We start from the raw sequence: 21,585 nt of genomic DNA, 5'->3' as shown, positions 1-21,585 counted from the left end.
CAGAAAGGTCTCCTTGAGTATGAGGCCACATGGACGAGGAGCTAAAGTGAGGAAAGGTGAAGATTATTGGAGCTGCAAAACCAAAATTTCCAGAGGGTGCTACAAGGATACATGTGAACAAGAAAATGAACCGTGTGGAGGTGGGGCTTGGCAGGAGAATAAGGCTGCAAGACAGGTGCTTTTAAAGCATGAGAAAGAGAGAGATCTAGGAATTTGGTGACAAGGAGAGCTAGTAATTAAGTGGGGTATCACAAATCCCAAAAGAGTTAGGATGTCTTACATGAGAAGGGAGAACTCATGGCCTGGGCATAGCTTTGAGAGTGAGAAGTAATGCTGGGCCATGTTACTGAGATTGGGTTCCCTGTAATTGGTAGAAACAATGTCCTCAGAATGAGTCCAGCATCAGCTGAGGCAAGAATGTGAAATGGATGTTCAGAGAAGCAACTGAGGGCTCTAGGCATTATAGACATAGGATAAGAAAAGATGGGCTGGGGATGTGGCTCAAGCGGTAGTGCGCTCGCCTGGCATGCATACGGCCTGGGTTCGATCCTCAGCACCACATACAAACAAAGATGTTGTGTCCGCTGAGAACTAAAAAATAAATATTAAAAATTCTCTCTCTCACTCTCTCTCTTCTCTCACTCTCTCTTAAAAAAAAAAAGATGACGGAGAGGGCAGAATTTTGGGGTGAAAGTCTAGATGGTAGGAAGAAAATCAAAGAAATATTTGAAAATGAAAGAATGGGGAAAAATGAAAGAGCTATGTTTTGTATAGTTAACAAAAGTAGGAGCATTAGGAGGCATTTGTCACATCAGTCACCAGGGAATTGGAAGAGTCTTGCTTGGGAGCCGTGGATAAAGCTTAATCCATGACCTATACTCATGACCTATTAATCATGACCTATACTCATGGTGCTGTCTGGAGAATTAGGGAGGTTGGGATAGATTTTTTTTTCCAGAGAAAACAAGTATGTACAAAAGGGATAAAAACTAACTAGATTGAATTGGGGCAAGAGACTTATCTTATTGGCCCCAAATAACCCTTAGTTCAAAGGCATACTATTTGAACTCCTCTGTGACCCTCTCTTCATTCCTCCTGAGTTTCCTTCAACTCAGAACATTTCCTACCCTGAGCAACTTGAGAGTGAAAGAATACAGAACAAAGAACAGTGCAAGCAACAAGAGAGAATAGGAATTTCACAATATGTCCATAATGCTGTAAATATTTTAAAGTTCAGCTACCCGGGGATTAGTGTTTTGAATCCAGGGGGGAAATTCGGTATGTTGTTAGAGTACCCAATAAAACTGAGAAGCAGCACCTCTTCTTGTATCCTGCTTTTGCAATCTTCCAAAAAGCTACTGGTTCTCCTTGTATATGCTCTTGTTCCTGTCACCTGGCTGCTTAAAACAATATCTCTCAAACAGCTGACTTTCTGAAAAGAGATAAGAGGATTTGGGCTTGTCCAAGTGCAGCCTGTACAGAGGCAGCTCTTATCTATTCAGATTCCCTTAGCTTCATTAACTATTAAATCCTAACCTTTTCTATTTAACAAGAGGAGACTAATTTTCCACAGTCTGATGAGAAAGATGTGGCGGTCTATCAAGGCCATGTCTTTCACATTTTTGCCTTCTGGAAGATTAAAAAAAAAAAACAGCACTGTCATAACTATATTTATCCTTCTGTTAACCTGGAACTGCTTGGCTGAATTTGATGTTCTTTATATCTGCAAACTGTGTCTACAATGCTCATGGAAAATGTTGGAAACAGGCCTTTAGTAACTCAAGCAACACACCATGGGTAAAATCCTCCAAGGGAGAGTCTTACTTGCTGCAGGAGAGTCCAGTAGGCTTTCTGAGCTGTGGTGTGGTCATTTGTCCTTGGCATTTTACCTCTTTTTAGTTGGGCATTTTCTCTTTTGAAGCCTTTGAACATTTAGTGGTTAAGACAAGTGGAGTCTGGATGTGAAATATTACAATTTGTAAACCAAAATGAGGTGAACATCTTGAGAGTTAGTCTTTTTAAAATTTTAGTTAGGTATATATTACAGTAGAATGCACTTTTTCATTGTACACAATTGCAGCACAACTTTACATTTCTGTGGTTGTACACCATGTAGCATTGCACCACATGTGCAGTCATACATGTATGGAGGGTAATGATGTCCATCTCATTCCACCATCTTTCCTACTGCCTTGCCCGCTAAGAGAGTCTTTTGAATGCAATTGTTTCTTTCCAATATTCTAATTTTAATTCATTTTAAGATTAAAATTCATCTTAATTTGATTTTCAAATTGCCTTGAGGACTAGGGTTCACCTCAATAAGTAAGCACATTAGTAATTTGTTGCCTCTTGAACTAATCCTTTAAAAATATTTATTCAACATGTATTGAGGAGATGGGTCATACATTCTGTAGGATCAGGCACAGAGGGAGGGACTAGAGGCTCTGCCAAACTGTTCTAAGAAGTTCAGTCCAAGATTGAGAGAAGCCCTACACACTGCAAGCACATGCCTGCCCTTACCTGACCACAGCCTCAGAATCAGGTAGGACCTCCCTGCCTATAACCTCAACATCCATCTTGGGGCATCTCTACTCTTATCCCCTGGGTTTTCAAAGTAATTATTTTAACCACTTTTCCTTGGAGGAAGTCTGGTAAATGTGATTTCTTCTGCTTATTATAGTCCCATCGATGTCTTTGCAGTCAGTGACATTTAGCTACCTTCATAGAATGATACCTAGGGATGTTTACCTTTTGATTCAACTCTTCTAATAAATAGGTGTGTGCGTGTGTGTGTTTGTTGCTATGGCAGGAATAAAACTCAAGGCAATATCCTTATATGTAAGAAAGTTATGCCCAAGATAGGCAAACAAAGTTAATGTATATTGTGAAAACATTGAATTTTTCTTTTTCATTTAATATTGTAATGTTGACTTCAATTTGAGAAATTCTGGTAAATTTACAAGACAACTAACAGCAAGAATTTGTTTAAAATAGTGTTTTTTTTCTAAATGAGATGGCTAAAACTAAGTATAAGCAAGAAGTTAAGTTTTTTATTTTGGTTTTTATTTTGGAAATTTTCAAGGATATACAAAAATAGGACAATGTGATATCATCTTAGTTTCAACCATTCTCATCACAGGACTTACTATTTCGTTAGTACCATCACTTCCTTCCAACTTTAACAAGATTAAAAAATAACTTGAAACACAGAGAAGATAATTTGATATTAACAACATTTCATCAGCACAAATAGAATAGTTTCCTTTGGATAACTTTTACATTTATGCCTTTTAAATTAAGTTTAATAGATTTTAATGATGGAGAAGAATTGGTTTTAAAAATTGGAATTTGTGAGCAAAAATTCTTGAGTGGGTTAGCTCAAAATAAAACAATTCTGTGATGCATTATTAACAAGTGGCACCATTTAAGCCAGCATAAAAAATGATTTTCACAAAAAGAAAGCAATGTGAACTTTCATCTCATGACCCCTGAGGTGACACCTTTGATCCTAAGCACCATATATCCAGCAAACCACCCTGTGGGAGAGACAGAAGAGGTGAAGATTCTAAAAATCGCCCTAAGTAAGAAATAGATGAAGAATTTAAGCATGTTTCATATGGATTAAAAATATTTTTTAAATGGAGAGACAAGAAAATTGCCTTAAGCAATTGATTCATTATTCATGGACAATGGTCTTATTTTGCAGAAATAAAGATATGATGCTTGTTTGACCCATTGCGGGATTTCTCTATGGGTTTAATTTAGTGATAAATCTTGGTGTTTTAGTATAAAATATACACTAGACATACCAAAACCATGTTATTTTCTAAGACATGTTTCCAAATGAACAGATCAAATCTAGTTTCAAAAATCACAGTCACTACTGGGTATGTATATGATCATAACATATCATATGAGTCTGTTAAGGTTTTTTTATTCTTAATAAAAAACATAAAGAAGAAAGGAAAAGTTAAAAAAAACAAAACAAAACTATGTGCTGGGGACATTGTTTCACAACTTGAACTTCCAAAAACGAGGGTCATTTGTCAAAGGAAAGGGATGGTAACAACCTACTCCAATCATTTCCAGAGCCTCACATGGAGCTTGGCAGATGTATGTGCTCCATAAATGATATGCTGTCTTGTTTCAGGGACAAATTCAACACTGCTTTACTCCAACCTTTCCAATGTCTGGAAGCTCGACTTTGGAATCCATTTCTTCATCTTTTTTTTATGGTGCTCAAAATTCAAATGCAGATCATTTTAGGACCCCTCATCACCCAGGCACAAAGTGATCCCATAATACATAACAGACAAGCTTCAGAGACAGGGTTTTACTAAGTTGCTGAGGCTGACTTTGAACTTGCTATCCTCCTAACTCAGCTTCCTGAGCCACTGGGACTGGCCAAATTTATTGATCTCTCTGTAGCTTTTGTAAATGCTGATATTTTAAAATATATATGTCTAGTTGTTGATAGACAGACATTTATTTATTTATTTATTTATTTATTTATTTATTTATTTATTTATTTATAGGTGCTACTGAGAATCGAACCCAGTGCCTCACACATGCCAGGCAAGTGCGCTACCACTGAGCCCCAGCCCCAGCCCCTGTAAATGCTGATCTTTATAAGGACAAACAACTCAAAGTGTTTAACAATCACACAGGTACAAGTAACAGTAGTTACTATTGATTTGATTTCCTACCCACAAATTTGGAGAGAGGAAGAAAGGAAAGCAGGTCCTAAGGAAAAGATCCAAGGAAAGCAGATCCCAGAAGGGCAGGCCATCCAGGAGCCCAGCTAAAGCAGCAGCTTGGGTTTGGCACTTGGCCACCATGGCCTTTCTGGAGGTGCCACCTCAGGCAGTTCACTTCCTCCCCCCACCCCCGCTTCCTGGTTGCCCAGTCATGATCCCCTTCTTCTCCCCCTGACCCTGGCCCTGTCAAAATTCTGCCCTCCAGTCATCATCTCCAATAGAAATTATTTGTCTTAACAATGCTGATGGCAGATCTCCTAGGCTACATCATGAGCAGTCCCTTAAATAAGTAGTGATCCTCTAAATCCTGAGGGATTCCTCTATAAGAGATGAAAGGGAGCCAAAATAAGAGAACTAAAATTAAGAGAACTAAAAATTAAAAAATAATAAGAAAGCAGTCAAGAAAGAAGACATTCAACATCTACCACTGTTTTAAACAGAGCATAAAATCTGGTTTCCAGACCTTGCTCTGAGGCAAAACCAGATTCTTAGGACAACTTAATGGCTTTCAAGTAGTTTTGAATTAACTTCAAAGCCTGCAACTTTTCCTTACCTTTTGAAAATAGGAAGGAAAAACCTTAGAAGGCCTAATTTAAATATCAAAAATATGGAAAATCAGAAGAGATTTGATATTGAAATTCTATACCAGGATTTATGAAAGAAAGAGTCTGCAAAGAAAGGACTGGTTGTGTTTTTACCAATCTCTAAAAAGAGAATATTTAGATATTTCCAGGCTGTTCCTCAACCAGACCCTTTCCTTCTGAGTCCACTGCCCCTTCTTGCTGTCCAACCTCCAAGAGAAATCCCTTTGATCAACCCTTCAGCTGTTGGCTTAGTGTGTAAAACATCAAGCCCAGGGCCAGGCTGCATAGCAAGTACCGTACAGCACTGGCCAGCTTTGGCACAGTGGGCAATCTCCTCGTAGGCTGGTTTTCTTCTCTGCAAAATGGAATTTATATCAAATTCCACATCAATGTGCTGTAGAGAGGGTATATGATAAAACAAAATAAAATTTAAAAAGAACTTATCCCAATGCCTGTTGCCTGGAAATCTGTTTCTTGACCTGACAGGCACAGAACTGCCTCAGGCTTTTCTCTTTATTGTTCCTTTTGCCTGGAATGCTTCTGACCAACATATTTTCAAGACTTCCTCTCTAACCTCCATCACGTCATAACTTCATGTCTCAGTGAGACCTTCCCTTGTCACCTTATGTATAATTGCAACACTATCCCCCTCCAATGGGGCCTTCTCCCCATTCTCTACTTGATTTTTCTCCTTAGTTTTTATAATCCCACAACTGCCAATATATTTTACTTTTTTTAAAATTTCTGTATTTCACAAGTAGAATACAAATCCTTTGAAATCGGGGAACTCTGTCCATTCTTATCTGTTTGTTCTCTTCCATCATCCTTAGTCCCAGGACTGTACACAGAGCTAGCTCTCCATATTTGTTGAATGAATGGATGCAAGGATACATGTTAGCTCCTCCTACCATAATGTCATTTTTATTTATTATCAAAAACTCTGGCAAAGCTATCTTTTTTCCATTCCTCTTTGTGTGACAACTACAAAAATACTTTATACCCCTATGCTGACGGATGAACTCTTATTTGTTAACTGGGTTCACAAATATTGAGCAAAACCTTATTTTTCCCTTAGACTTTCACCTCTCACCTATAATGTGAACCTATACTCCAATCATGGGGGCGCTAGAAATAAGTAAGCTCACTTTCTCATAATAAGTAGGCTTTTGCCCATTAGCATCTCATACAAATGATCCAATAGTTTATTACTGTTGCTACTATGATTGAACATGAGGATAGGCTCATTGATCGTGATGCTAGTTTATTGAGAAAAAGTAAAACTATATGTCTTAGGATCAATGGAATTTTTGTGCTTGACAGAGAGTTTACAATATGATGGGCCTATACTCCAGGAAATGGTAACTACAGCAACATCAACTGGTCACAAGACAATGTGCCCCCCATTAAAACACTGTGATGCCTTAAGTCTATTGTCATGTCTCTCACAATTTTTGAGCTTTTGCCTGAGCTGAGTCAGTAGAGAATGTGTTTTCTATTGACTCACCTGATCCCCTAAGGTGTACCTTGGCACACTGGGCCATGCCAGTGCTTAATCAGAGGACGTTTATTGTCATTTATATGAGAAAACCAAAAAGACAGGAAGAAAATATTTACTACAAGGAATATCAGTTTAGCATTAAACTTTTTTTTAAAGTGGAGATAAGTAGGAAAATGTAGTGGTAGGTCTCTCCACGAGATGGCACTCATTGACTTCTTACCTTTTATTTAATTTTAACACAGTCGGCTACAGAGTATATAAGTACCTACATGCATACACATACACACATTTATGCATGTGCATATCTACATGCACATATACACACACACATATATATGCATATATACACATTGGTATTTAGCTTAGGCTTTATAATTTACCTAGATTGCTCAATGTTTAATCATTCAATGATTTATTGAATTTAATCATTCAATAAATTTTGACAAAATTATCATGGGACCTTGGGGACATTGGGAAAGACAGTACATAGAGTCTAATGTTGATGGATACAAGGAGGGTATCACCATTTTGCTTCTTCACTCTCACCCCAAGCCAAGGGATGAAAATATCAAGTTACATTTGAGCCTAGAAATCTACCCCCAGTTAGGCAAGAATGAAACACAGAAATACATAAACAGAATAAACAAGAATGTAATGGATCTACTTATAGAAAGATGATCTACTTATAGAAATTCTATTTTGGGGTTAGTGATTGAGCTAGTAATTTGGAATCCCAGTAATTTTGTTGGGGAAAAGCAATGAAGTTCACTCCCATAGGAAGTAATCTTGTTCTAGTTAGCATCTGAGGCCTAGAGTAGCAATCTTTCCCTTCTTTAGTGGGGTCCAGTCTGAACTGAGTTCTAATCTGAATTAAAATCTCCTTCACTTGAAGTTCTCCCACTAGTCATTCCAGCCTGTGCTCTAGTTAGAATGTTCCACCAGTGGCAGATTTTGGTATGGATTTAGAGGTCAGAGACTCACAATTACAATCAACTGGAGAATCAACTAGGGTTTTGGATCATTATGGACTTATTCTTTTTTCATTACATTAGCTCTAAAAGGGTGAAAAGATCAAGAATTCAGACCCTATAGACTAGCATACCAAATGATCTACAAGTTTCTCAGCATCAATGACATCAACATTGTAGACAGGAAATTAAACTCAAATTGACCTTGTAGTACTCAAACCAAGTGGGAACTTGGGAGTCAGTGGTGGAAAAGGCACTTACTGCTCTCTCCTCCCACATGCCTTAGGCTGCAGCAGCTGTTCCCCCTGGCCTTCCCAGGAGCCTTCCTTCTTCCTAGGTAGGAAGAAGCTCTGCATGTCCGACTGGCATGCATAAGTTTCCCTCTATGTTAATCCCCAACATCTTAGCTCATATCTGTGAAGCACTTTGTTGATTTTGAAATAATTTCACATCTAAATATCTTTGTCCTTCTCAACCACAATGATACAGAACTGTTATGTTCACCCTCATTTTACAGATAAGAATTCTGCATCAGAGACGTGATCTGGCCAAGGTCATAAACAAGACAGAATCAAGGCCTAAACTAGAGAACTTAGTTCCCAGACCCATAGGTCACTTTGCTTTTTTTCCTAATCATGAAACAAAACTAAGATTGATATATCATAGGAAATAAAATCTTCATTTTCAGGAATATTGTAAATCAAAGACCTCTCCCCAGCAGATATTTTACACATGGTACTTCCCACCCCTAAACAGTTTTTGCTGTAACCTTCATGAGGATAGTCATGATTTCAGAGAAAAGACATAGCATATTAAATTTCTCCTAGTCCCCAAACTGGATTTCCATTAAGGCCAGTGCCTGATTCATTTTTAGTTCTGCCCTCAGGCATATGGCAAAGAGCTTATTTTCATGGCTAGCAAGGGCATCATTCAAAAGGCAGTTTGTGGCCTTTGATATATTTTTTTTCCAAAGTTACTGTTTGGCTAACCTGCAGGGAAGTCTTTTAAAACTTGAACATGAATGCTGTTTCCAATTTCATAGACACTCATATACAGATACAGAAGAACTGATCATTCTGTGTGCTGCCCTGAATTTATGTGTGTGTCTGGATGTTTTGAGGAGAAGAAATTTGTTCTTGGGGAAATAGCTGATTCAGAAATTTTTATTAATTCATGGGCCAATAAACCAGTTCCTTACTTGGTAGCATTTTGGGGACTTAAGGAGTCTAAGAATATAAAGACAAACCAAGGGGAAAAAGAAAAAAAAACAGAAGTCTGAGGTAAAAATACTACTGGAAAGAAACATTCATATGGACCTTCTACAAAGATTTCACTCTGAGTTACCCAGTTATTCTGCCTGAGATCTGCCAGATCCCAAAGTAGCCAGGTCTACTTTCTACTCAGGCAACCAAAATGTCAATGTGTCCATGTGCATGATAGGAATAAATATACATGCATCTTTCACAATCTCACTCTTTACATGCTTTTTCTCTATGAATGTGCCTCTGTGTACATATGTATGAGATAAATGTATATCATATGAACATTTAAAATGTGTTTTCTGCTAGTTGAAATTTTTTTGCTTCTTATTTTTGGAGATAGTGGAAAAGTGCTTAAAGGGAACAGATTGCATCAAAAATCTGTTGCACCAAATTGGCTCTCAGAATTGTGTATGTGTAATTATTTTTTGTGTATGCACACACATGCACACATGTTTGCATGCACACACATGCACACACATTTGCATGCACACACATGCTCACACCTTTTTGACCCCCACTGCAATGACTTAAATGATTAATAGTTACTTTCTCTCAGATCTTTTAAAAGAAGCATTCTTAGCACTATCACTCTGCCAAAATGCAGTAGAATTCTCTACTGCATAGCTGTGCCCTGTTGATTTTGTTCACTGCCAAATTTCACATCATGAAAAAAAAATAGCTTAATATTGGAGTGATTAAATTTCAAGGAGAGCTGTCAAAATGTAGTTCTTCAAAACCTAAACCCTGCCAATTTTCATGTCCCTAATTTATTCTAACAACCAGTTAACTCTAAATGCCTCCATTTTAATCACATTAACGGTATATTACAAAGAGGCTGAACACCCAGAGAACTCCAGTTGCAAAATGAATTTGGCTCTTGCCCCTTCTCTTTATATTTGGTATTACATCTGATGGCTGAAACCTTCAGCCAGACTCAGCCTTTAGTAATTTCCCTTTGATTCCTTTTGCTTCCTTAGCCAGAGGCCTGGACCTTGGTGCTCCCTAGATATCATAGGGGAAATATATACACCCATCCTATAAGCAACAACAGAAGTTGATGAACTACCCATTTTTGCATTTAGTTTATATTGGGAGCTCTCATTTTCCAGGAATTTGACTGGGGCTAGAATAAAACAGCTCTATGAAACTAACCCACATCAATTCCTATCAGTTATGGACCCAAGTCTGATTGGCATCATAATCTAAACATGGTAGTAATAGTTACAGCCCCCCAGAAACTGCACGGCCCAGGTCCTGTTTCTTGCTCTCCCCAGGTGATAATGTATCCAGCCTTCAGTAGGGCAGATGTTGAGATTTGTTGATGCTTAACCTGATCCATTGCCAGTTTGTCCATGCCTCTGGTAGTGAACTCACACAAAGCAGCAGGAAAGCTGAATATTTAATGCAGATAGTTTATTGGAAATCAAGTGCCTCTCTTCTCTCGGGCCTACTTTCTGTCAACAGCCTACACCTCAGGAAACATAATAAACATGTTTCTGCCCTGCACAAACCAAGCTATTTTCATATTCATTTTCCCAACAGTCCTCAAACCATGTGTGTGCACAGACTCTGAACATTCAAATACTGTTTACCATTTTGTCACTACTGTCTAGCAGTTACATGCTAGAACTTTCCTATAAGGCAGCTTGAGCTAACCTCTCAGCTCTGCCACTTGCTGTGTAACTTACACCAAGTCTATTTGTATTTTTTGAGATACCATTTTCTCAATTATTAAGATGGGAAAAGCAATTGTTGCTGTGAGAAACAAGTGTGATAATGCACAAAAAGTACTTAACAGAGTTTGGCCTAGAGTGAGTGCTTAAAAATGCACTTAATATGGTAAGTGAATAAGTGAGTGTTATTATTATAACCAGTGTTATTCAGCATGTGATCATTACTAATACTCCCCGTGTACAACTTCCTTGAATTCAAGATTTATCAAAACACAGTAACAACACAGGAAAAGAGATGATCAGGAAGTTGAGTTATTATGAGCAGGAATAAAATTTCTTTAGAGATTTTGCTATTCTTATTAAGCTCTATTGAATTGGAAGATGGTAACTTCCAGAATCTCTACACAGTGTGGGCTTAAGGGCAGCTCTATGCTTTAAAGAGAAGTTGGGATTGTTTTCAAGCTGTATTTACATACTAAATTTACATTTGCCTTAGATGTGTAGTTATTTAAGGTAGGTTGGTGAATGAAGCACTTATGGAGATATAAAGATGCCACCCTGAAGTATGTTCACCTTTATACCCTTCTTTTCTGCCCCATGACATTCCCTGTCTACTTTCTCTTGCAATTTCATTTCCCTTGGCAAAGAATAGTTATACATTTTTTAACATTACATTACAGAGTCTCCTATTTCTGCTTAAAAATCATTAAAAAGATATACATTGTGAAAATGGAATTAAACACATAAACAGGTTATTTTCTTTTTGTTTTACAAACCAAAGTGACATCTTCTAAAGTCCAGGCTCTGTTGATAACCTTAGCTAAAATCACAACTTCTTTTGGATGAAATCTCATGTTGAAAGATTAACTGAATGCAGACAAACATGAGGTAACTTTCCTTAGTCAGACAATAAAGGTGATGCAAAAACGTGTTTTGTTTTGTTTTTTAACATCTACCTCTCATTCATTCAACATGCTTTTGAGTGGAGGACAAATGTCCATGACATTGTAAAAGGGGAAATTGAACATCTTTGGTCCATCAAAGTAAATGGAGTATTCAAATTTCTGTTCAAGCAGATTTATTTTCCACGTAGAAATCAGAAATGCTCCCTTCTATCTTGGTTTGTATCAGGAATCATATTCTAGTTCAGTAAATCAAGCTCGAATAGATTCTTTCATCCCCTCAACAGTTGGCCCTTCACACAGAGACTCAGACTCAAAAGGAATGAATAAAACACAAATATTAATACCACCTCTTCACCTCCTGAAATGAATTCTTAGACAAAGAGAGAAATGAAGTATTAAAGTTTCTCACCTCTTCAAAGATGATTCTCCTGCTTACATTTGAGAAGGAAGAGTGGAGTTTGGGGACATCTGTAAGTCCTTGAGAAAGCAGAGTCCACTTTTACCTGGCTAGAGAAATGTGTGACATTTTTGTTGGCAGAACTCAGTGGTGCTAAGAGCAATAGACAGTCATGAGGTATGTCCCATTGCCGTAGTCTTCCCTGGAATTATAGATACTGAATGTCCTTTCTTTGGAGGCCAAGGAAAACTATTCTGATTTTATTACATGTAACTAGACAATCAACAAACAATAAACCCAATCATTTGGAGAGTAACAAAATACTTCATTTAAGTTTCTGAAAAACATCAATAGTGTTGGGATATTCAGCTACTGAGCCTCCCTAGAGAAAATATTACTTAGAGATAAACTTTGAAATACAGCTGAAACCAATCACTTATGTTACAAATATAGCATTTACTGCTTATTATAATACAGTAACTTCACTCACCTATATTTTTTTATGTCTGTAGGGAATAGACTGGTGACAAAATTTTTAAAAATGTTTCTTAAACTGTACTATTTTCTTGGAAGATCCTGCATCCTAGATCCTAAGGATTAGAAAGCCCTTCAACACATAAGGGGAAATAAAATTTATCTCATAAATAGGATAAAATTATAAACCTCTTTATCAAGTTTGAAATTCTTTTTTAAAAGAATTTGCAGCCATTTTTACTTTATTTTACTTATTTATTTTTTTTAAAAAAAATTAGTTGTAGATGGACACAATACCTTTATTTATTTGTTTATTTTTATTTTTTTTTCATGTGGTGTTGGGGATTGAGCCCAGTGCCTCATGCATGCTAGGCAAGTGCTTACTGAGCCACAACCCCAGCCCCTGAAATTTGGAATTCTGAGGACTAAATTTATTATTTTTATATCAATGTATTTTAGTAAGCTGAGGATATTTAGAAAACCTGGTTTCCTGCAGATTCCTTTGATTAAGCACAAGTAACTTCAGTCTATGCAAAAAAGGACTTATTTAGTTGCACGATTTAAAACCCTCAGGACAATCTGCAATGAAATTTTGGTGACACCAATAACAATTGTTAAAAAGTGACTTTCGTCATTTATCCTTTATGACACCATTTCCACCAAGATGGCTTCCTCTTGGATATACGTGCTCTGAAATTTCAGTATTTATTTCCTTACTAATGTTCTAAACCCAGATCTGGCTATAGATTGCATCTTTCAATTTTTAATTCCATCCTCTTGGCACCAACTATCTGAGATATTGACTGGTCTCTTGCCATCCTGTCATTCTCTCTGGCTTACAGAGCCTGAGTCATTTATGTGCATTTAGAGATATCTTTGGATGCAGACCTGCTAAATCACAAGGCAGTCTGATGATGGAATACCTTATCCATTTACACTTGTTCAGAGGAACATCATCCACTTATCTTCAGTGTACTTCTCAAATAAAGCAAGTTGGAGATTTGTTCCTATGTCTGCCTTTATGTGAAATTCTCTTTTCTGTCTTGATCATTCTGGCAGCAAGTACGTTTGACATGAAGTATGCTGCATGTTGTGTGTTTGTACATGGTGTCTCTGAGTGTTTGGAAAAATCTCCAAAGTCAATGCTAGAAAATAAAGTTTTAACCAAATTTGAGCAGAACATAACAAAAAGTTACTTATAGAAAAATATGCTCAATTATAATAGAATCTGCACAGCATATTCCATAGTATTTTAATATTTAGATGAGGCAATACTGAGAGAAAGAAACAGGACAATTCTGGAAATCAGAAGACACAAGTTTTATTCTGCCCCCCCCTCCCATAGCTTAAGTGTGACCTTGGAGGATGAGTAGCAACTATTCTATCCAGGGTTCTCTCAATTGCAAAATGGAAGAAGAAGCACTTTGATGATTTCTTAAGGACCCCAGTCGGGCTTTACACCTTCAAGTCCTCAAGATATTGTTAGACATTTTCTTTTCATGGAATAATCAGAGGTAGAAATTCAAAAGATAAAATGTCTCTTTCTTTTTTCTTAAAAACAAACAAAAAAACAAAACAAAACAGGTATTGAACCCAGGGGCACTTAGCCACTGAACCACATCCCCAGTCTGCTTTATTTTTAATATTTATTTTTTAGTTTTAGGTGGACATAATATCTCTATTTTATATTTATGTGGTGCTGAGGATCAAACCCAGTGCGTCATGCATGCTAGGCAAGCTCTCTACCACTGAGCCACACCCCCAGCCCCCTAGTCTTAATTTTTTTTGAGACAGGGTCTCCCCAAGATGCTTAGGGCCTCCTTAAGTTGCTGAGACTGGTTTTGAACTCATGATCCTCCTGCATCAGCCTCCTGAGCTGCTGGGATTATAGGCATGCACCACCATGCCTGGCAAAAGATAGAATTTCTAAGTCCTGGTTATGTTTTGTGTCATATCACAGGTGATCCTGTAAGAAAGGTAGTTGGCTGTCAATTCACCTCTCCCGAAATGTCTGGGTGACACTCCTGATGACTGGAGGCATGAGCAAATGGATTCTAAAGCCACTCAACAGAAGGCAAGTAGGCAAGTTATTTCTCAGGATGATTTAAATCCACTAAATGACAATCAAACCACTATAATATAGGGCTTTAGAATGAACTTGAAGATAAACCTGTGCCAGGGCCATGATCCAAGTAAAACATTTGAGTGGCCAAGTGTAGTGGCTGACACAGAATCCAGAATATCAAGTCAGTAATGCCTATCTGTCAGGAGAAGTGGATGCCGAAACTAAATAGTTACAGTGGTCTGAGGAACAAGTATAAATAAGTGTACTGATTCTGAAGATCTTGGCTTGGACTGTACAATAATGAGTTGTTTTGACAAGTCCAAAAAATGTTTCTGTCTCTACTCTTTCCTCTGATTTGGCACCTACTTTACCTTGTATTGATTTGTTCCTCATTACTCTTGCAATAAAATTTATCTTCTTGCTTACTTTCAATATTATATTCTTTCCACAAAGACTATTTCTAGTGCTGCTTCCCTCTTCCTAAATGATTTAGGACTTTTTTTTTCCTGTCCACTGTTATTCCTCCCTCCATTGAAAAGCTAAAATCAAAAGCATAGACTTCGCTAACACAGAATAAGATCTTGTGTTTTCTCAATTATTTTGGAAGTGAAGATAAAGATGGGCCTGGAGTTGTTTGGACAGCTTCCTTAGTTATACAGGATGAATCCATCGGAGATCCTTCCAACTGTGTTTGGAAGGCAGAGTCTCCATATCTATCTGAATCTGGATTATTATTCTGTGTTCTTCCTATGTCTCCATGCCACTGTGTGCTGACTCATCGTCTCCCTACTGTTTCCACCTCTAACTCCACACTCATGTTCAGCTATAACTGAGAAACAGGAGATAAGATATTTCTCTAAGGGGAGATGCCAAATTCAGTCAACAAAGTTTCAAGAAAAGAGGCTGATATCATTATTGATACTTAGTGCTTAGAACACAACTTTCCATTTTAACATACAAATTCTATCTCCACTGTTTCCTGATTGAAGGTTCCATCCCTTCTCAAAAGCTAACTTGCTTCTCATAGATACTTTCTAGATCACCTCTCCTTCACCAAGATAATCATTGCTCACGTGTGCAAAGTGCTTTCTGCATAAATACATGTGTCTTCTCACACAAAACATGTGTCCTTCTTACGGATTGCTCAGCGGAGTGCCAAGCCCCTCTTCTCCTTTTTCTGTTCCTTCAGGAGGAACAGTCATATTTCTTATGTGGAAATTGTATTAGTCCATTATTTTTCTGTTGCTATAACAAATGTCTGAGTCAGGTTAACTTAATAAAGAAAAGGAATTCACATGGCTTTCAGTTTTGGAGGCCAGAAGTCCAAACAGCATGGTGCAGACTCTGGCATGGACACCTGCCCTCAATGGCTGCAATGGTAGGAGTTCATGTAGGAGAAAAAAATCATATCACTAATCAGGAAGTCAGAGAAAAGCTGTGTGGAGACAAGTTCAGGCTTTTATAACAATGCTTTCATAAGAATAGCCAGGGTCCCACAGAGAACTGCTTTACTCCATTCTTAGAGCAGTGTTGACAGCGACCTGAGGACCTCCCATTAAGCTCCACCTCTTAAAGATGCCATAGTAAGGACTAAGTCTCAAATAGATAGCTCCTGAGGAACAACCATATCCAAATGTAGCAGAAACTATGATTTTGAGAACTTGAATTATTTTCTCCTGATTATTACCCTATCTTAAACTATTATATCAGCAACCTTTATAGAAGGCTATCTCACTATACTTCTTTTAGTATCATGATTTTAAAATGTGCCCCAATCCAAATTCTATGTTTCATAAAGGAAAAAGTAAGTCTTGGAAAGGTTTAATGACTTACATAGGTTTACAAAGCCAATTGGTTAAAGAAAGTATAGACGATAGCCCAGATTTTCTAATTTTATATTTACCACAAAACAAACGAAAAAATTTATTATAGTTACACAGGTGCTAATGCAAAAATCACATACACTTATTAAATATGTTTAAATACATTTTAATTCTGGGAATGCTTTCATATTTGAACCGCCAATGTCACCATGACCTCTTAGAAATAGTAGCAGCAATTTGCACAACATTCTACATTTATAAAGGGCTTTCACAGTCATGGTGACATTCTAACCTCACTCTAACCATAGAATATCAGCTTAAACTAATAGTTTTACTTTGTAGAGGAGGACAGCAAACTTTCCAGAGCAGAAACCTAGTCATTGCTTGAGACATACAACTATGTTCAGGTAGACCTTGCTCTTGCTTGAGATCCATTGAAAGTAGTGGATATGTCCATACTTTCACAGCTAGAGAGAAAGAGGAGTTCTAATGGAAGCAAAGGCACAATCTGGTTCCATACTTCTGCCCCAACCAGCACATCTGGCGCATATGTGTGCTTACAAAGAGATTTCAATAAAATGATGCCACAATAGTTGGTCCCCAAATATCTGCCAATTATGATGATAAAGCCTGCAGTGTGGCACCCTATTTCTAAAAATTTAAACTGGATTTCAGCAAAAGCAGTTACAGGTCCTATTAAATTCTTTTTGACAAAAACCAAAAAGTACCTAGATGAATATTTTGGTTTAAATATTTCTGTTTAAATGTCTAATTTATGAATCACTTAAAAATTGCACACAAATTATAACAATGTTCCCCCTCCCCTTTGAATGACATTAACTTACATTTTCCCATCTTTTAAAAAAATTTCAATGATTTATCACATTTTATAAAGTTGGCTGCTAAAAGCCAAGATAAAGGCATATGTGGTTTAGGTTCACAATGTTTTATTTCTCTCTTTGCTCATAAGATGTTTGGTCTCCCAATTGGGCTGTGCTATATTGGGAAATATTCTGCTAATTTCTTTTGAAGTGTACAATTTCTTTAATTTATTTTTTAGTTATAGGTAGACACAATATCTTTATTTTATTATCATGTGGTGCGGAGGATTAAACCCAGTGCCTCACACATGCTAGGCGTGTGCTCTACTTCTGAGCCACAACCCCAGTCCCTTAAGGTGTACAAAACTTTTAATATTTTTTTCTAAAAGGAAAAAGAAATAAAGTTATATTTCAACATACAGATTGATAAGTTTGTTTTTATCTTAGAGGACACTCAAAATAAGACCACCTGCTTTGAAAAGGTTGAAAAGCTCCCATTCTTTCAGGGGACCCCAGTGCAAAAAGAAGTCCACATTCAATGCATTTAGAATGTCAAAAGTATATCATCCAGGGGAGCATTCCTCAAATAATCCCATCCAAATAATCCCATCAGGTGGGAGAGCCACAAAACATGACAATCCATACAGATTAGGGAGAGGATGGCATGGGAAGAAGGAAAAAGAAAATGTCATCTGCCTCAAGTGTTGCCTGTCTCTTTCCCCAGTTGTCCCTCTGGGATCATCCAGGGGTCCTATATCCATGTGTCTGGTGCCACCCCTTCACTCCCACTCCATCTCTGCTCTGGCTTTACTTGTTTCCTACAGGTGCTTCTTCCAAAATTCTTGACTACTTCGAAAGCAATACAATAAAACAAAACTTTCTGCAAGTTTATGACTGATAATGGGGTCAACTAATCATTTTGCCCCTCATCTCAGATTCCCTGTAAAGGCGACACTGCAGCCCAGTGCCTTAGCCCAAAGGGATGCCAAGTGGCAGAGCTTTGGACTAGTAAGTAGCCTTGTTAACTGTGCTAGAGTAGGAAGCTCTGAAAAATAAGGAGATGTGAGTTCAAGGCCTGGCTCTATCATCAAGTAACTCCCCTCACCTTAGGTAAGTCATTTGACTTTAGTTTCCCCACCTGATACATGAAGTATTAAAGAATATTTTGTGAGAGCTTGTTTGAAAAGTGCTTTCAAGATGTTATGTTTCAACAATGCAGTCATGACTTCACCTACATATTTTGTAGGACCAACACATAGAGAAATGTTCTAAGACAAAGATGAAGGGAAGGCAGACAAACTCTTTTGGTTGATCATGTCTTTGCATCTGTTATACATTTATTGTGCATGGCATAAAACAGCCACACTATTAGCACTGCTTTTAAACACAGTGAAAGAAAATATCCAAAGCAAATCAGAATAAATTAATTTTTACTTTTTTTGCATTCATTTCCATTTCTTTCAAGTACAGACTCATGTATAACTACTGTCAAGTACACATTTTGCCTTCACAGTTGGTCAGTATTTGTTCAAGGAATCAGGAAATGCAGATATACAGGCATAGGAAGTCCTTGTGTGATGGGCCTCCTCAGCCCCTTCCTTAAGCAAGGGTGGATATCATGCAAAGGATGTGGTAAGGCACAGTCAGGCAGCCTGGAGTTTTCCTGCATGCTCTACCGGCTCCCCAGCCTGCTTCAACCCCAGCCTTAACAATCTCAAAACTGCTGATTCATGCTCATGATGCAAGCCTAATGACCGTGAGCATGCTCCTATTTTTTTCTTCAGGCACATTTTCTTGGTAACTAGGCAGATGATATGCTAATGCAAATTGGCAGACTTGAACTCAAGCTAAAAAAATGATCTGCCTTGTGGAAGGAGCAAGGGACCAAAGAGACTTCAAGGTTGCCCTTTCATTGTGGGGTTTCATTCTGTTAGAAAGGCACCCAGTAGGTGCTCAACAAAAAATTTGGTGTTCCAAAGGTACCCCTGGTGACCATGAAGATTTTAAATCACTGTGGACAGCATTTTATTTCTTTTTAAAATAAATTTGCTTTGAATCCTTTTAGTAATATGCTGCCTGAGACTCTGCCAGTTTTTCTCTCTGTGCCAGGGAGCTCTGGATCCGCAGCAGAGTGAATTCAGTGAAGCAGAAAAGTCAGAATGTGCCTCCTCTCAAAATCCATTTTGGCCACAACCTGGCTGCATCCTGCTTCTGAGTCATACAGCAAGGGTTCATTGGAGGTCACCACAGTTCTTGGGGCTCATTTGGAGGTTTAATGTATTGCTGTTGAAATAATGTTTAATCTCTTCTTGTCAGCTGGCTGGATGATACAGTAATATCATCCTGCGTTGTCACACAGTGATTAAAGTATAAGAACAGAGCAAGTCCTGCTTCCACAGCCCTCTCACAGGAAAGCACAGAAGATTCCGCAGGAAGCATGAGCCTTCTGCAACATACAGATATTCCCAGAAAGACTATTCAGAAGCCAGTTTATTCCTTCCTGGGTTTTCATGGCACTGCTGAGTGGAATGCCAGGCAGTTAGCTCCTGTTTTATAAAGGTTCTCTTCTGTCTGACTCACACCCTAAAATTTCTGACCCCAAACTTGGGACTTACTGTAAAGTGAGTCATTTGGAATGAACCAATCAAAATTCTACAGGCAAATTCAGCTCAGATGTGAAGTTGTTATTTCTATTCTGAGATGGCCTTTTTCTTTATTATCAGGAAAATCATCAGTGAGGTGGGTCTGGGTGAATCTGTGTTAAGATGCTAACATTAATAAATCACTTTGAGTAATTTCATGCCCAAACCACAACCTGCTCTTGATAAAAAGGAAGATGTTTGGTTTCAATTGAAAAGGTCACAGTCAATCTGCTAAGCTGATTTTAAAAGTGATATGCTGATAAGCATAGAAAAGGGGAAAGAAAGTCCTTACAAAGCAGAATGAAAATGAGGATTTTGTTTTTCCTCACAAAAGAGAAAGATTCAAATCAAAGTCCTGAGAAAGAGGTCATTTTGAGATACAGAGATTCAAAGTATGGTTCTGATACGTTCAGTGTTTTTGTTGTTGTTGTTGTTGTTGTTGTTGTTCGTTTTTTTTTTTTTTTTTAACACATTGCTTGTAAGAAGTTGCTTCCTTAATTAGTTTAGGGCCCAGAATAATCTTGAGGTAGTTATTTTTTATAATAAAAATTCTAGAAATGAGAATTTTATTTATTCTTCCATAGTTGGGAAAATCAAATCTCAATTGAGTCTAAACAACTCAATCTCTAGTATATCTTTTGAAGTGATACAGAGCCAACAATCGAAGCCACAGATCCTTACTGCTATAGTAATGGTTCTCAGGTTGGCTGTGGAGCTCTTCTTGAATGATGGGAGCAGATTGGAGAAGCCACCTAATCCATTATGTCCCCAAGGCTGTCAAGTGTACAGCATCACAGGCAGTATCTAAAGGCCCATTACCATAAATCCCCACCTACGAAAGTCTCTACAATCTTTAGTCCCAGTGAGAATGACCCTTGCGTTCAGGATTTTATGGAAGTTTTCAGGCAAGAAGTTTAAATAAAGGAAGTTATATGAGAATAACTACCCATATTATACCGGAGGGGAAAATGAGACTTAGAGCAACTCGAACTCCTTTATATCCCCCCAAATCAAGGGATGAACTAGAATCCATGTATTTGTTTTCATGCTTTAAGTTGTACATCCATTGATCAAGCCACTTCAAGTGACAGAAGGAATCAAAAGTTGGATGATCAAGCACAAAAGCTGAATTCTGGGGTTAAAGAGAAATCCAACAGAAACCATTACACCATAATTTGTTATTTGATAACTAAATGATAGATGTGGTTTCCACAATTTGTTATCTGAAAATTGGATAGTAGACATGGGTTCCAAGGAAGAAACAAGGAACACATTCCATTTGATAATATTTGAGTCATAACAAATATTTTGAACAAAATTTTAAAAAGGTGACCCTGACATATATTTCCTTCTAATAAATGATTTGGTTAGAAAGAAGTAAATTGTTCTTTCCCACAGGTGAAAGGGCTAATTTGGTTTTTCACAAGTACTCATCATATCCCAAGTGTCTATGCATAAAACAATGATTAAGACTAAAATATTCAGAATAACCTATTTATCATACACACACACAAACACACAAACAAGATCTAATGTCAGATAAAAGTGTTGGAGTGAGAGTATGTTTATTGTCAGATGGAATATGTAAGAAGAGTAAGAATAGTAAAGGCAACGTTTAGGAACATATGAAAGAAATGTCTGATGGTGAACTTCACAGTGACTGTGTGTAATCCGTGTCTAGCTCCAGTGAATATATGTTCCCTAGTAGGCTCTTGT

The 21,585-nt window shown here is 37.6% G+C and overlaps 1 protein-coding gene across 1 annotated transcript in view; it reads right to left on the bottom strand.

Annotated features, from left to right (window-relative positions):
- The window catches only part of LOC308635049 (nebulin-related-anchoring protein-like), a gene marked incomplete at its 3' end in the record, with an annotated part of 128,221 nt that overhangs the window by 22,583 nt on the left and 84,053 nt on the right, over nucleotides 1-21,585 (bottom strand). The window contains 1 exon segment of the mRNA XM_081269314.1: nucleotides 5,637-5,735. Within this exon segment, the coding sequence (XP_081125440.1) occupies nucleotides 5,637-5,735 (99 nt within the window).

Source organism: Spermophilus citellus, assembly GCF_964194105.1.
Source record: "Spermophilus citellus genome assembly, chromosome: 16".
In the NCBI taxonomy this organism is placed as follows: domain Eukaryota; kingdom Metazoa; phylum Chordata; class Mammalia; order Rodentia; family Sciuridae; genus Spermophilus; species Spermophilus citellus.
The sequence above is the reverse complement of the archived record's forward strand: the minus strand, read 5'-3'. Positions and strand labels throughout refer to the sequence as shown.